The sequence below is a fragment of the Conger conger genome, chromosome 8 (genome assembly GCF_963514075.1).
Source record: "Conger conger chromosome 8, fConCon1.1, whole genome shotgun sequence".
NCBI classification, from domain to species: Eukaryota; Metazoa; Chordata; class Actinopteri; order Anguilliformes; family Congridae; genus Conger; species Conger conger.
In genome coordinates this window covers 22,614,507-22,627,507 of record NC_083767.1, presented here as the reverse complement: position 1 = coordinate 22,627,507, position 13,001 = coordinate 22,614,507, and the positions used below count along the sequence as shown (strand labels likewise).

At 46.7% G+C, this 13,001-nt stretch overlaps 1 protein-coding gene across 1 annotated transcript; it reads left to right on the top strand.

Moving 5' to 3' along the window:
- Positions 1-7,119: 7,119 nt before the first annotated feature.
- On the top strand, positions 7,120-12,754 carry LOC133134440 (major histocompatibility complex class I-related gene protein-like; the record flags this gene model as incomplete). The annotated part of the gene is made up of 5 exons (XM_061250638.1): positions 7,120-7,298; positions 7,438-7,571; positions 10,731-10,991; positions 12,177-12,443; positions 12,666-12,754. Coding segments are annotated over exons 1-5 (930 nt in total), but the record flags the coding sequence as incomplete, so codon positions are not given.
- Between the last annotated feature and the right edge of the window lie 247 nt (positions 12,755-13,001).

Sequence of the window (13,001 nt, the reverse complement as noted above, 5' to 3'; positions counted from 1 at the left end):
GTTGTCAACCCGGTTACCGCGCCGTTCACCCCCTTCTCCTGGGGGGGTGCCCGTGCCCCGGTAGGGGGCCAGTCTATCGCGATGCAGGGCGACTCTCCTACCTCTTGCCGGCAGCTGGACCCTGTACACGACTTCGCCCAGTCTCTCGAGGACCCTGCAGGGCCCCATCCACTTGCTGTCCAGTTTGGGGCACCTGCCTTTCTTTCTCAGGGGGTTGTAAACCCAGACCAGCTCCCCGGCCGTGAAATGCTGCCCTTTGGTGTGCACGTCGTAATTTCTCTTCTGTCTCGCCCCTGCGCTCCGTAGCTGATTTCTGGCGAACTTGTGGGCACATTCCAATAGATCCTGCAGCTTCCGGGCATATTCAAGCCCCGGGGGGTCCGCCGGGAGGTCGGGCGGCCTGCCCAACATCATCTCAGCCGGGGTCCTAATCTCCCTGCCAAGCATGAGAAGGGAGGGGGAGCAGGAGGTGGAGCAGACCGGTACGCCATCAACACCAGGGGGACATGCGCGTCCCAGTCTCGCTGGTGTTTAGCCGTCACTATGGCCAGTTGCTGTCCCAGCGTGCGGTTAAATCTTTCGACTAGTTCGTCGCTTTGCGGGTGGAGGGGTGTGGTGCGAGTCTTGTGTGAGCCAAGCTTTTCGCACATGGTCGCAAACACGCGGGAATTCAAAGTTTCTGCCTTGGTCAGTGTGAATGACCTCCGGGACCCCCAGTCTGCTGAACATCCCCTCCACCAGCGCATCTACTATCGTCTCTGCTTCTTGGTCCGGCAGGCAGTACGCCTCCGGCCACTTAGTGAAGTAATCCATGGAAGTGAGGATGTAGCGGTTACCTTTCTCTGAGCGAGGAAACGGCCCGAGCACGTCAATCCCCACTCTCTCCATGGGACAGCCTGTCGGAAACTGCTGGAGTTGGCAGTGAGATGTGCCCGTGGGGCCTTTACGTGCTGTGCAGCTGTCACAGCGGCGGCAGTAATCCCCCACGTCCCGCCCATGTTGGCCCCAGTAGAACCCCTGACGAAGGCGGGGTTGCTGACCCCGAAATGACCAGATCCAGGGGCTCCGTGGACTGATTGTAGCACCGTTTCCCGCAGGGCCCTGGGCACGACCACCTGCCACAGCGTCTCCCCTGTGGCCGCGTCTTTCCACCCCCTCTGCAGTACCCCGTCACACAGACGCAGGTTAGGAAACATACTCCACAGTCCCTTTGTAGCCCTTGAACACAGGCCGATTTCTTCCAACCGGGGTTGGTGTTGTGCCGCTACCCACGTGAGCACGGGTCTGATGTCAGCGTCCTCTTCCTGTTTGCGTCTCCACTCTCCAGTGTCGATAGCTGTTAGGGCCGCTGTTGCGCATCTCACTCCTTGTTGCAGCTGCTCCTCCTCCCGCACCTCTCTTCTTTCACAGTAGCGACAGCCGTCAGCGGCGCAGGGCCGGCGGGAAAGCGCGTCCGCGTTCCCATGCTGTCTACCCGCACGGTGGATCACGTTGAAGTCGTACGCCTGTAGTTCCTCGATCCAGCGTGCCAACTGACCCTCTGGCTCTCTGAAGGTCATGAGCCACTGCAAGGCGGAGTGGTCACTCCTGATTGTGAAGTGGAGGCCCCCGAGGTAATACTTGAAGTGTTCGACAGCCATGACCACGGCGAGCAGTTCCCGCCTGGTGACGCAGTAGCGGCGTTCGTGCTTATTGAGTGATCCACTGTAGTACGCCACTACCTTCTCCCCCTCCGAGGTCACCTGCGACAGCACCGCCCCCACGCCGACATTGCTGGCGTCCGTGTCGAGTATGAAGGGCAGGGTGGGGTCGGGGGGGGTGAGGACGGGGGCCTCCAAGAGGGCCTTCTTCAGCGAGGTGAATGCTCTCTGGCACTCGTCTGTCCAGATGAACTTCTCCCTGGGCCGTTGCAGCCGGAACAGGGGTGCGGCTATTGTGGAGAAGTCCCTCACAAATCTCCTGTAGTAGGAGGCTAGTCCTGTGAAACTTTTCACTTCGGACCCGGAGCTGGGGGTGGGCCAGTCTTCCACCGACCGCCTGCACCTTTTCATGCGCGGTGCCGATGCCGCCAGAACCCAGCTTGTGCCCCAGAAATCTGACCTCCCGTCTCATGAAGCGGCATTTCTGGGGGTTTAACTTCAGACCCGCTGCAGTCACCCTCTCCAGTACGCGTCTGAGCGCCCCGAGGGCCGTCTCAAATAAGTCTCCATGGGCCAGGATGTCGTCTAGATATACGACACACTCCTGACGGGGGATCCCCGCGAGCACGTTGTCCATCAGCCTCTCGAACGTGGCGGGTGCATTGCAGAGGCCGAAGGGAAGAACTTTGAACTGCCACAGGCCCCCGTGTGTGACGAAGGCGGTTTTGGGTCTGGCATCGGGGGTGAGGGGGACCTGCCAGTATCCGCTGCGTAGATCCAACGACCAGGAGGACCCTGCCACCGCATCGAGGGACTCGTCGACTCGTGGAAAGGGGTAGGCGTCCCTTTTGGTCACACCATTGAGGCGTCTGAAGTCCACGCAGAAGCGCCAGTCGTCCTTTGTCTTCTTGGGGACCATGACGATTGGAGCGGCCCAGGGGCTGGTGGAGGGTTCAATGAGTCCAGCACGCTGCATGTTCCGTAACGCCTTCTCCGCCGCTGCCTGTCTAGCCATCGGAAGACGGCGGGGTCTCATCCTGATGGGCGGGGCATCCCTTGTGTCGATGCTGTGTTGGGCTAGGTGGGTCTGGCCCACGTCATCCTCTGATAGGGAAAAACTGTCCTTAAACTCTAATAACAGCTGCCACAGCAGGCCCTGTTCAACGTGGGACAGTCCATCACAGTTCCCCTGCCACACCTCCCTCACGACCAAGACCCTCTCTCCGTCTTCTCCCCCCCCACTACCAGTCGGTGCAGCGGGTGTGGGGTGCGGTTGCGCCTCTGTGGTGGTGGGCGGGGTATGGGGCAGTATTGGGTGTCTATCCGGGATGCAGACGGAAGTCGTGTTGGCCGCTGCCTCGGTTGCCAGGACTGCAACGGTGGGGGCCGGGGAACGTTTCGGCTGGGTGGGTTGTCTAGTGATTTGCACTACGTGTCCGTCTGGGAATGTGAGTGTCCCCCTCTTGGTGCTAATCACACAGTCCAGTTTTTCGAGTACGTCCAGTCCCAATATGCAGTCTTCTAGTTCCGCTACCCATATTGGGCAGTGAAGTCTCTCCCTCCCCACCTCCACAGTCTCTAATGCCTCCCCCACCATGGGTGCCCGGTCCCCAGTGACTGTCTGTAATCTCACCGTGGTGGGTAAGACTGTGGTCCCGCTCCCCACCGCGTCGGGTCTCACCAGGGTGGCTGATGAACCCGTGTCAACCTCCCCTGTTTGCAATGTCCCCACCTGGTCGTGTTGTGTTGTCTCCCCGCCTGTGCAGGGTCGGGACGCCGCCCCGGGGAGTCGCACCGTCCCGGTTATGCGTTCCCCGTCCCGTTTCCCGGTTTCTCAGCCGTGTTGGGGCACTCTCTGGCCAGGTGGCCGGGCTTTCCACATGCCCAGCAGAGTCTCGCGCCCGTCCATGGCCGCTGTTGCCCACTCAGCGAGGCAGCCCGCACCAGTTGTGTTAGCTCCACCGCCCAGGCCGGTGCCGCTTCACCCCTCGCTGACACACCAGCAGCTCTCACCCTGGGTGTGTCCTCCAACGTAGCGGTAGGGGGGCCAGCGCCCAGCATCTCCCTCTCCGAAGCCAACTCCAATGCCTCCAGGAGAGACTTAGGATGAGCCAGCAGTGTCTGGATACGCAGGTCACTCGGCAGCAGTGCCTGCAGGAAGTGGTCTCGAGCTAATTCACTCAGGATGGAAGGGGGCATGTGAGCATAGGCGCGGTGAACGAGCCCTTCCACTTCGTTGGCGAGGTCTCTCAATGGTTCCCCGGGCCGCCTCTTCCGACTGCACAGCTCGGAGCGGAGCAAGCTGGCTGCTGAACATTGTCCGAATCGCCTCTTTAATGCCCCCACTAAAGCATCATAGTCACTCCTATCATCGGGGGTCAGTAACAGCAGGCTCGACAGCGCATCCCCAGAAAGGCACATTGCAAGCTGGAGGGCCTTAGCTTCATTGGACCAATTGTTAGCCCGGGATAACAGTTCAAATTGTGCATGAAAAGCCTCCCAATCAGCCTTGCCATCGTACCTGGGGGTCTTCACTGAGAGAGGAGCCACGTTGACGTTATCGCTCCCCGCGGCCAGCGGCCCCCTGCGCGCCACACGTCCGTCCATACTGTGGGCAGCCGGTTTAAACCCGGCCTCAGCAGCCATTTGAGCGGTCATTCTCCTCACCCGCTCTCTGCGCTCTGCCTCCTTGGCAGTTTCGTGTCGGCTCCGCTCACTGTGTTCCGCCTGCCAGGCAGCCGTGTATCGACCCCACGCGCTGTTTTCCTCCTCCCGCTTGATCTTGTTCACCTCGCCGGGCAGCATAACTCCGTTTGGGAGGTTTTGAGTGCGTTAGGTTAGCTTAGGTTAGCTTAGGTTAGCGGTGTAGGCGTACTTCCCTCGTAGCTTCGTCTCTTTCTTTCTTATTATTTATTTTTACTTCTGACACCAGTGTAGCATGTCACAAACCAGACAGAGGGGTTCTCGTTACCGCACTTTAATCTCCTTAAAGTGCGGTAACGACAGGCATGCACATTTCCAAAAAAACAAGAACAGTTTACCCCAGCTCAAAACATACGAGTCTCTCTCACGCTTCCGTGGTTCCTCCCCTTCCTCCCCCTTGACCCCAAAACAATCCCTCCCTCATCAACGTCATCAACAGTCTCTTAAAGTAACAGCAACAGCTACTAACCAGAACTCAGTCCGTTACAATATGGTTGGATAATTTAGTTTGTAAGTTTTTAATTATATTAATACGTTCAAACCAGTCGTGATGAATGCAATATTTTAAAGTATTCCTGCAGTGTTTTATTCATGAATAACACTAATTTATCTTATAACGCAGTGAAACAGTCGCTGCATGGAGTAGATAATCGATCTCAGAGCGAGTCGATGGGCCTAGTAACGTCGCACGTAGAAGCTATCCCTTAAGCAACCGCCTAAGTGATGGTTCGGGGAACACACGTAGAAAAGTAAACAACTTTACTAAGGTATACCTCGTTGTGTCTCTTGCATCACATTGCATCTTGCTACATGTTTTGTTTTACTACAGAAAACTCCTCAACATTGCCAGACATAACCGTCAATGCTGGTCTCGAAAAACATCAGTGTTTCTGACATTGACATCTGCTTCTGCATTCTGCATTGTTGTTGAATTCAGTTTTGAAGCTTTTTGTGTCTTGTGGTGGTAGAATCTGTTGAAACAGATGTCTGGATGTGTTGGGATATGAACTCTTCTACAATGACCCCATATAGAAGTAGACCCCATATATAGTAAATGCTTTGTCCAGGTGCCTCCAAAAGTATTGGAACAGCAAGGCAAATTCCTTGTTTTTGCAATACATTTGGGGTTGAGATAAAAAAGATGAACAAGAGTTCAGAGTTACAGCTTTTCTTTCCTGGCATTTACAACTAGATGCGTTAAACTACTTAGAACATAGTACCTTTGGTATCGGACCAACCAGTATTTAGGCAAGAAAAAGTATTGGAACGGAGAGTATTTAAGTAAATCAAAGCAAATTACACTAAATATTTGGTAGCATATCCCTTGCTTGCAATAACTGCAGTGCCTGTGAGCCATTGACATCCCCAAACTGTTGCATTCTTCTTTTGTGATGCTTTTCTTTCAGTTGTTGTTTGTTTTGTGGTTTCCCTTCAATCCCAATTCTCATGAGTTGGCAGACTGAATGTTTTTGTAGACTTCTGAATTCATCCTTCTGCTACCGTCATGAGTTACATCATCAATAAAGATGAGAGCCCACTCCAAAAGCAGCCATGCAAGCCCAAGCTATGACACTTCATCCACCATGCTTCACAGATGAGCCTGTATGTTTGGATCATGAGCAGATGCCATTTTTCCTCCACATTCTGGCCTTTCCATCACTTTGGTAGAGGTTAATCTTAGTCTCATCAGTCCATAAAACTTTGTTCCAGAAGGTTTGTGGCTCATCTCTGTACTTCATTGAAACATTTATCACCTAAAAATGTGGTGGACTGATACAAAAGGTGATATGTTCTAAGATGTTTAACAAATCTAGATAAAAATACCATAAGAACAGAAATTCAGATCTGTCATGTACATATTTTGACCTCAAACTCAATTGTCTTCAGTGGATTACAAAAATAAAGGAATTGATCTTGCAGTTCCAAAACCTTTGGAAGGGACTGTATATGTGAACAAATGGCATGCTTTGTAACAGTCTAGCCTTTCAAAAAATGAATTATCTTCTTTGTTGAGACTCATACTCATACACTCATACAAGATCTATCAAACATAGAATAAACAAGTCATGGATAGAATGAAAGAGAATTGAATAGAACAGATCTTTATTGCCATCAATGAGGACATTGTCACGTCCGTGCCATTCTATTTTTCCCTTTTCTATGTTCTCTATTCTCGCTCCAGTCCTTCTTTTCCCTCTTTCTCTTTGTTGATTGATATGTTTAAGCTTGCAACAGCTTGAATGTTTGAACTCATTTCTTGATACTATGATTTGAAATCTTCTTTTCAATAAATTCCTTGAACAGTTATATTTTGTGATACTAAAACAATGAACCCAATTAACAAATTATTTAAAGTTGATTAGATGTATGCCGTAATAAAAACTCTGTTTAAAATACTGGAATAGTGAGTGACTATTCTGGTTATGTCAATCAGGCTCTACCGCTTTAGATTACAGGGCTGTTACAGGTATGTAAATGTATGAAGTTAGGATAGTTGGAAGTGTTGTATAAATGCCTCATTGCATGTTTTGCTATGCAATCCTTTGTACGCTGGTTCTCCATAAACTGTACTTCCTTTGAGGAGTGAGAGTGCCAGAGGGTGCAGCAGGAAGCAAGTTCTTCCAATGAAGAGGGGTTGATCAGACATCTCTTAATTTGGTCTATGAACTGCTTCTTCTGGCCACCAGCAGTGGATTGGCTAAGATGTAGAGTAGCTGGCTACAGAGGACTTTGCATGGGAATATGTGGCTAGGTATACAAATAACATGCCTAATCCATGTTGATTGTAGTTCAGGATGGATTCCACACTGTAACTCCCAGCCCATTCCAGCACCTATGTGTGTGGCACTCTGTCCTTCCAAGTGATGCCAAAGACCTTCTGAAGGCATCTTACAAGGAAGGACTCCAGGCTTCTGAGGTGGTGGCTGTAGATGATCCATGCCTCACATCCATACAGTAAGGTTGAGATGCAGACTGCCCACTAAACAAGTATTTTGGTGTGGAGGTTGAGTTTGCTGTTCAGGAAAACCATTTTCCTCAGACGACCAAAATATGCTGAGGCTTGTTTGAGGTGGCTTTGGATTTCTTCCTCCAGTGTGCAGTTGTCAGATGCTTCCCAAGTACTTGAAGGTTGGAATGGTGGCCAGCTGCTGGCCTTCTACTGCAAAGGTTGTTGGGTGGTGGGGAAGGCCGGCACACATCTGACAGATGGGTTTTTGGGTGTTGATGGTCAGTCCCATTCTCCTGTGCGCAGTTACAGCTGCTGGTGCTTTGTTGGCTCTCTGGTGTGTGGGCTGCCAGGGCACAATCATCGGCATACTGAGGTCAATTTTGTGGTTGCTTGTAACCTCCTGATGTTGAAGACACACACAGGCACACGCTCAAGCATGGGCATGCGCACTCACATCTAGTAACAAATGGGTAAGGGTACTTGTAATGTTCAAAACAAGATATTCAATTAATTTCTGTATCATTACATCATGAAAGAAATTTCACTCAATGATATAGCAAAGAGCCACACAGCCATAAATCAAAAACCATTGGAAATGAATACAGGTCCTTAATGATCCATGTTGTCAAATTTGTGGCAGTAACACAAAAAAAGATTTTTATTCAAAACTTATAAATAGATATGAAGATTTCTGACAAAAACAAGAGAATTAATGAATACCTTGAATATGAAATGAGTAAATTAATTAATTAAAAAGAGGTAACAAAGACACCCTTAGCTATGCATCAAATTTAATAGCGAATAAATATGGGTCCATTTGAACCCATGTCGTGCATTTTATTGGTATTCAATACATTGTGCATTCTAGGACGTAATGTATATTTGATTTATGTTTCCTATTTGAGGTTTTCACAAAATGGTTCATGTGATGCATGTATTTTCCCCTCACCTTTCAGTTAATCTCATGTGGGTTACAACTGTTGTATTGGACGTAGTATAATACTAAAAAGCCATTTTTATTTCTACATTTAAAAATGTTCCATGCTGTCATTGTGCCAATTAAAAATACCAACAAAAAAAACTCAACAGAAAATGTATAGATTTGGTTTAAAATGTATAATTACATGTATATTATTTGTTGATATTATATTGTTTAAGCAGAAAAGTAATAGGTCTTACTTTTAGGAAAACTGTTTAATCAATTCCATTATATTGAACTCTACACTGTTTCTATCGTTGGGACTAAATGCTTTAAAAAGTAATGAAAGGAGCAGTTTTAAATACTGAAAAATGTACTAAAAAGAGAAAAGAACAGTTTAGAACTAAACCAAATCCATTGTTGACATCACACTTTGCCTTTAAAACTGCATCCATTCTCTTTGGTAAACTGTCCTCCAGTGCAGAGATGGGGCAAGGCAAGCAGAGTAAGGCTTTGCACACAGATTCTCAGGAACCACAAATTAAAAGTAGGGAGGGCAAAGTGGAACTTTAGAACGTAGACCGCTGTGTGTGCACGTGAGCTCACCAATATCACAGAAAACTTTTTACTTTACAGTAGTGGTGAGAACTTACAAGAACTAAGTGCTAGTGTGTTCTACGCCTTGACTTGTCCCCGAATGAGGTTAGTATGATGTAGCTAGCATAAACGTATTGCACAAACACATACAATAAGCTTTTTAACGGCACGTGGTCATAAGAAACGATATAAATTAAAGCATTCGATTATGGTCTACGGCACCGAAAATCCGTCATAAATAAGTCCCACTATAGGATCTATTTAAATATGTAAAATATTGATATTTTCTGGATCATCATCGTTTTCACCGACACTTTCTTCTAAAGACGTTCTAAAACAGTATCGTCTCGTCTTGTCTTGGCTTAAGTATCGCAAACGATGGAGCCTGTGCCAATAGCCAAAGTAACTAATGAGCCAAATAAAATCCAATTATAGTCTGTAAAATTTCTGTCTAATGGTGCTGTGTGTGTGGTAGGTCATGTGTTTGCGTGCGCGTGCATGCGTCTAAAGGTGAGGGAGTGCGCACAATAAATACTGCACCTTTGCCCATCCCAGCTGCCGCCACTGACTAAGTTACCTTTACAGAAACGAAAAGGACATAACCAGAACAGGAAATGGATTCATTTCGGCTACTAATTCTACTTCATTTAGTGAAGGCGGTGTGTGCAGGTAACGTGTGAATAATACGTTTATGTTATTGATCGCGGCAATTTGCAGCTATGCATGAAGAGCAAGCGACTTTAGAAAAGGTATGGGATTGGTTAAAATGTATCGGCCTACTTTCTTGATTTATTATAACCTCCTGAACATTAGGCTACATTATTATTTGCCTGGATAGATAGATGGAATCATAAAAGAATCACGGCTTCTGTTACTTAAAATACATAAGAAGGAATACAAAATACATAATACAAGGAATAACAAATCAAGACTAATCTACTGACAAATTCCAGCGCTTTAAAACAAATGTTTAATCACTTAACACGTTTGCAACCAGTTTCAGTGATTAACACAGCGATAAAAACAAACTATCTCAGCCCTAACCTCAGCTGTTCAAAATAGCAATTTGAAAATCTACTTTTGCGTCTAATGGAATGGCCCGCAGCGATACCAACACACCTGACTCATAAAAAACTACATTTTACTTTATAATATGATGTTGGGTAGATCGGCGACTTTATCTGTCGGCGACGGGAAAAAAACGTAATAACGAGAGTGCATTGGTTTTTCATTTTTGGAATGAAAAAGAAACAAATTATCCCAAACTTACCAGGTTACAACACTTCATATACCAACCAAGGGGCGGCCTGTAGCGTAGTGGTTAAGGTAAATGACTGGGACACGCAAGGTCGGTGGTTCTAATCCCGGTGTAGCCACAATAAGGCACAGCCGTTGGGCAAGGCCCTTAACCCTGCATTGCTCCAGGGGGGAGGATTGTCTCCTGCTTAGTCTAATCAACTGTACATCGCTCTGGATAAGAGCATCTGCCAAATGCCAATAATGTAATGCACCAACCAAGAGCTGTGAACTGTCCCTTGAATATGTAGAGCTAGAAATCGCATAGTGCATGATCACTTTTGCAACGACAAGAAAATTATAAATATTTTAAATTTACCATTATGTGCATTTTTCCTTCACATCTTTGTGGGGGTTGGGGGTTCCCTTTGAAAACAGTCTGGACCATTTATGTCCATTTTGTATTGGTTTATCAAGGTGGTTTGCAATCTGCCATTGGGCAAATGGAATTATGGAATTTTATGTTAATATTTTTTGTTTTGTTCTGTAATTCAGCATGTAAGGGCATTTACCAGTATGCTCTTAAGCTCTTTCTGCTAAGTGTACAAGTTGTACAATTCAGAATAAATAACACAGGCGAATAAAATGGCAAACATTTTTTCTAATTTAATGTTTTGACATGCAGGAACGCACTCCCTTTGGTACTTTGTCACGTTTACTGCGGGCCCAAGCCCCTTTCCAGAGATGGTGCTTCTGGGCATGGTGGATGATATTTTGGTGGAACAATATGACAGCGTTTCCAAGAAGATGTCTCCACAGCAGGACTGGCAGAAGGAAGAGGACAGTGTGGCCTACGCAGAGATGAAACGCATTGGCATCGCTGACATCACTGACAGCCTCAAAGCCAGACTTCAATACATGAGAGAGCATTTTAATCACAGTGTTAGTAAGTGCATTGTGACACTGATACACACTTATTAGGCTTCCACAGTTATGAAACAGGTTATTATCAGAAAAAATTATAACAGATGAGGAGTGCATGGACTTCAGATTGTATAGGGGGAATCGTGGTCCATTGGCATGGCATACATGGGCCAGAGCGAGCCACAACCACTTAAATAGTATCCTGGCCCTATTCCAGACTGTAACTGCCACCGTTTTTCCTGGCAGTGTGAGTGATTTGTTGCTCCAGTGTGACTATAAAATGCATTAAATATTTTCATTATTCGCCTTTCGGCAGGTAAGTGCTTCTGATCTGCATGTGTGGTTCCCAGGAAATGAATATAACTATAACTCAATACAAGTATAACTTAATACTAGCCCGCCTGCACACCACAACTTGTTTTAGTTTCAATACAGCAATTTGTTAGAAACTTGCAAGAAATAAATTGTATATTATACAGAAAAGAAAGAAGAAAAGTTAAGCTCATTCCTGCCTTCAAATCCTCTTTATGTAGTCCATAATGACAAATCATTTATATCATTGCAAAATGTAGCAGAAACTGCACAATAACTTAAATATGTGATTACTGTGATTGCAATTAGTGTGATATTTATTCAGCCAATCATGTGGCAGCAACTAAATGCATAAAAGCATGCAGACGTGGTCAAGATGTTCAGCTGTTAAGACCAAATGTCAGAATTGGGAAGAAATGTGACTTTGACCATGAAATTATTGTCACGCACAACAGTCTCTAAGAGTTTGCAGAGAATGGTGTGAAAAAACAAAAAAACATCCAGTGAACAGCAGTTCTACGGGCAAAAACACACTGTTAATGAGAGAGGTCAGAGGAGAAGGGCCAGACTGGTCTAATGTGAAAGGCAGGTGATAGTAAAGCAAATTACCACATATTACAACAGTGGTATGCAGAAGAGCTGAACACACAACGTGGCAAAGTGGATAGGCCACATCAGCAGAAGACCAATTAGTCTCAAAAAGTGCTCACTGAGTGTATACACTGTATATACAGTGCCTTCCTGATTTCCAGTTTAGTAGCCTTTGTGATGAAAGCTCCAACCATCCTTTCCCCAATAATGAACCCTCTTTCAAAGTTATAATAATTGGATGGTAATACCTCATTTATATCTGTATGATACTAATGTCCTTGTCCATTTGTGTTACTTTTTTAAGCACTCCACACATACCAGAGATTCGCTGGGTGTGAGCTGGATGATGACGGCACTGAGAGATTCAAAGCACAGGACGCCTACAATGGGAAGGATGTGCTCTCTTTCGATACACAGGCTGCCATCTGGAGTACTCCTTTCCCAGAAATGCAGAAGGACTCATGGGCGGTGCAAACCTATAAAGGCCTAAGTTATCATGTTTACCAATCCTTGTGCGTACGCCTTTTGAAGAGCTTCCTTCAACAGGGAGGGAGTATACTGAAACGACGAGGTATGCCTTTACTACACAATCAGGTTGTTTTATTCACCATTAAGTGACAGTTCAACCTTTTTTAATCAACCTTGTCATTACTGTTTCAGTTAATAATAAAGCATGCTAAAAAGTGATTGGGAAATTAAATGGCAATTAATATTTTGTAAAATTCAATCTCTAATGTGTGTGTGTAGTAAATGGGATAATGGCTACAACACTGCTCACCTCTGCTCCCGCCAGTGAAACCCAAGATTAGAGTTTTGCAGAAACAAGTTGGCAGTGCTGGTGCTGTAGAAGTAACCTGTCTGGCGATGGGATTCTACCCTCGACACATCGAGCTGATCAGAGGCGATATTCTGCCAAATTGTGATGGGACGTACCAACAGAGGATGAGCCTGAGTGTCAGTGCTGAAGATCTGAGAGTGGGACACCGCTACACCTGTGGTGTTAGACATGTCAGCATGGACAACAAGCTGGATATCTCCTGGGGTAAGACAATCAGGCCATCACAAGGAATGTTTTGTTGTTTCATATACCTATATGTACAACAAAGTACTGTGCAAAAGTCTTGGCCAG